A 3,745-nucleotide genomic window follows, 5' to 3' on the forward strand; every position below is an offset into this window, starting at 1 on the left:
GGACCGGTGCAGAGGACCAGATAACAGAACAAATTCGATTACCACTATAATCCTAATAAGATCCAAGTGTTTTTAGAGAGAGACTTAAGACAAGATGCAGTAGTAATCTTCTTCACACAAAAGAGTAGCATAAGTTTGAAGCTTTTATCGAAGAAGAACGTCCCTAATGAAGCGCAATGCAGATGCAGCAGCACTGATGCCCTTTCGGTCTCTTGAGGATTCTGCAGAACACTCAATTCCAATTCTAAATATCAAACTCAAACACTCCTCCAATTTTTGTGCAGTTGCGGTGCGTTGCTTGGGAGTGTCCTCGATGCCTCCTTGAAGAAATAATACCGCATCTGCAATCTCTGTAGGAAGAGTCATCTTCACAAAATTATGAAGGTTCAAGCTGTCAAAGTGGGTTTCTTCCCAGTAAACATCTCTAACAAGAGAATGCCAAAGCTGAACACATCCCCATATGTTGACACCTCACTTCCCATTCCATACTCTACAATTCAGAAATCAGATATAGTTACTGTAATTGCAAATAGTAGAGCTTTCTTAGAAGCAAGAGTAACATTTCAACCATGAGCTTTCCATGATGCGGAAGTTTAACAAGATACGCGTACAAAGAAAATCCCAGAGAATTGGAAAACTCCAATAATGTAAGTGGAAAAGTGAATGCAGAATCGATTCTTTTTTTTTATATGTATTGCAACATGTGACAATCTAATTAGCAGTAATTTTTCCAGGTAGGGTAAAAGGAGAAAGCAAACTGAAAAATGGAGATAATTTACCTGGTGCGGCATAGCCAACTGATCCTCTTATTCCAATGGAACTTGTTTGATTTGCAGAAATGTTACTTGATAACTTTGAAAGAAATCTTGCTAGCCCAAAGGCAGCAACATGTCCAGTCAATTCATTGTCTAAAAGAACATTGTTTGGCTTGAGATCACAATGAACGATTGGAGTTTCGCAAGGATTATGAAAATAATATAGTGCACAGGCAAAATCAATGGCGATGTTCAGCCTCTGAAGAAGATTCATACTCTTGGATTCGTCTCTTACCTCTTTTGTTCTAGTAGGCAGATGCAACCACTCGTCTAAGTTCCCATTTTCCATGAACTCATAAACCAGAGCCTTGAAATCATTACCTTGAAAATCAGCACTAGAGCATGCAGTAATAATCTTGACGAGATTTCGATGCCTGATATTTCTCAAAGCCTTAGACTCTGCTATGAAACTCTTCGAAGCTCCCTGCCGTAATAGGTTAAACACTTTTATGGCAACCAACAGAGCTCCACCATCATCAAGAACTCCTTTGTACACAGATCCAAAACTGCCCACACCAATCAAATTAGTCAAAGAGAACCCATCGGTAGCTTTTACAAGAGCGGCATATGACACTGGCAAAATTTTCTCCAAATTGCTTGGGGCATGTTCTTTTCTTAGCTTCTTACTTAATAGGCGTAGATATAGGAGAGACAAGACCAGGATGATTAACACAAGGGCAGGGACTATGCAGATTATTAATTTCAAAGCAAGGGTCATCCTCATTTTCTTGGATTCTTTGGATGGGAAGTTGCATTTGGGCAGGTGGAATTCAACAACACTGCCGCAGAGCTTGCTGTTTCCAACAACAGAGTTGCACTGGTATTTTTGAAGGCACCTCCCACCGGCAGCATGCCCTCAAAATCATTAAAAGATATATTCAAATTCAGCAAACGTAAACCCTCCAAGTATTGTGGAAACTTGCCCAACAGATTGTTTCGAGAAAGATCCAAAACTTGAATTCCTCTCAATATTTCGAAAGGCAAAAGAATGGTCCCTTGGAAGGAGTCGCCTTGCAACCTGGGGACTTCTAAACTTTCACACTTGCCAAGATTTCTGGGAAGTTCCCCAGATAACATGTTATCATAAAGGTCCAATGAACTTAGACCTTTCAAATTTCCTACTTCCATGGGTAGGGAACCAGTCAAGCGGTTTTGAGATAGATTCAAAACCACTGACAAGGATGAGAGACCCCAAACTTGTTGGGTTATTGAACCACTAAGCTTCTTTTGAGAAAGTTTCAACAGAAGTAGCTTTCGAAATTGCCCCAAACTTGGAGGGATGCTGCCCTCGAGATCACTTCCTTGTAATTCGAGTGTGGTTAACTCTGTTAAATTCCCAACAGAGGATGGGATGTGCCCTGATAATTTGTTGTTGTCCAAACCCATCCTCCCTATTTTTTAAAGCCTCCCAATATCAGCAGGGATGTTTCCTGTAAATTGATTATAGTTCATAAACAGAATATTCAAGTTAAAAAGATTGCCTATCCCATTTGGGATGCCTCCATGTATCTGATTGAAACTAACATCAAATCCAACAAGAGTGGTCGACAAGTTTCCTATAGATGTGGGCAACATCCCTCCAAATTTGTTGTTACAAATATCAACCAACCCCAATTCTGTGGAGTTAGTCAAATCCGAGGAAGTTCAGTTCACCCGCTGCCCATTTCCAAGATAATTAATGCCAATACTGAATTCCCGGAGACTATAGAGCTTCTGCAAAGAGGGAACTTGTCAAGTTAGGCTGTCTCCTGCAACAATAAATTGTTCCAAATTGGAGGCATTGGATACGGACACGGGAATGGATCCGGTTATGAATTTTGAGGCCAAGGTTGATAATTTGGAGATTGGGAAGAGTTTTGAACATGTCTGAGGGAAGACTCCTCTGGATTTGGTTTCCCATCAAATCCAAAGCAGTAAGAGTAGAAATATTGAAAATGGAAGCAGGGACAGCACCAGACAACATATCTTCAGCCACTGAAAACAAGTTTAAGCTTGTACTTTGGCCTAGAGACTCAGGGATACTTCCATTTAAGAAATTCTCAAGTGCAACAAAGGATACAAGAAATGAAAGGTTCCCAAATGAAGGAGGGATAGTACCTGTCAAAAAGCTCTTGTACAAACCAAGTTTTTGGAGCTTTGACAAGGACCCAAGAGTATTAGGAATTTTCCCTACTAGCTTGTTTCCACTGAGATGAATCTCTATGAGGTTGGAGCAACTGGATATATTGGCTGGAATTTCTCCACTCAATGAATTATTAGCCAATATTAAACTCTGCAGCCTACGCAGGTGGCCAATTTGTGGAGGGATTTCATCAGTGAAGCTGTTGTTGCTTAAAATTAGCTCCTTGAGGAAGCTTAGATTTCCTACATATGGTGATATGGACCCTGCCAATTGTTGAGAATGTAGGTGTAGCCCTGTGACCCTTTGATGCCAGCAACCCGAGTCTCATTCCCTCCCAGCCTCACCCTTGTGGGGTTCATGGCTAAGGAAAAACCTGATTGCATGGAACTCAAAACAACATATCAGCAGCATATAGAAAAGTGAGCATACTAAGCTGGATTTGGTGGAGAAAATCTCCATCTTATAATGATATTAGAGATTAAGAAAGAGAGATATGAGTTGAGATTGCCTTAGTTCATTTCATGCATGACAACAAGTCTATGCAAGTGAAAGAGCCAATCCCAGTTCCTGGATGACCAAAGTCTTTTGATTCCCACAGTGGGGTGGGGGCTCACAAGTGAGACGTTATGCATGAAAACACAAACATAGGGACATGGAATTTCAAATTATAAGCATTCGTCCATTGGCAAGAAAGAGAGAGGAATCAAAGTGACTTCAGGGTCCCTGGCTTTTTCTTTTTGTTAACATCTTATTCAAAACTTTTTTTATTTACCTTTCAACATCGATTTCTTTTCTAAAAGATAGTTTT

General features: G+C 40.4%; 1 protein-coding gene across 1 annotated transcript; it reads right to left on the reverse strand.

Annotated features, from left to right (window-relative positions):
• On the reverse strand, positions 1–2,201 carry LOC117630245 (probable LRR receptor-like serine/threonine-protein kinase At3g47570). Its single transcript, XM_034362988.1, has 3 exons — positions 1,715–2,201; positions 780–1,670; positions 1–490 (listed from the first exon to the last, which is right to left on the reverse strand). The coding sequence occupies exons 1-3, from the start codon at positions 2,199–2,201 to the stop codon at positions 387–389; spliced, it is 1,482 nt and encodes a 493-aa protein (XP_034218879.1). The 3' UTR covers positions 1–386.
• Positions 2,202–3,745: the final 1,544 nt, after the last annotated feature.

The sequence above is a fragment of the Prunus dulcis genome, chromosome 6 (genome assembly GCF_902201215.1).
Source record: "Prunus dulcis chromosome 6, ALMONDv2, whole genome shotgun sequence".
Taxonomy (NCBI): domain Eukaryota; kingdom Viridiplantae; phylum Streptophyta; class Magnoliopsida; order Rosales; family Rosaceae; genus Prunus; species Prunus dulcis.

What these genes read in the sequence shown, in the direction of transcription:
- LOC117630245 (XM_034362988.1), bottom strand. Translation starts at nt 2,201, where the DNA reads ATGGGTTTGGACAACAACAAATTATCAGGGCACATCCCATCCTCTGTT. An exon ending in GTTTCCACAATACTTGGAGG is followed by an intron (nt 1,671 to 1,714) that starts GTTTACGTTTGC and finishes AATGATTTTGAG; the next exon opens with GGCATGCTGCCGGTGGGAGG. An exon ending in AGTTGGCTATGCCGCACCAG is followed by an intron (nt 491 to 779) that starts GTAAATTATCTC and finishes TCTGAATTGTAG; the next exon opens with AGTATGGAATGGGAAGTGAG.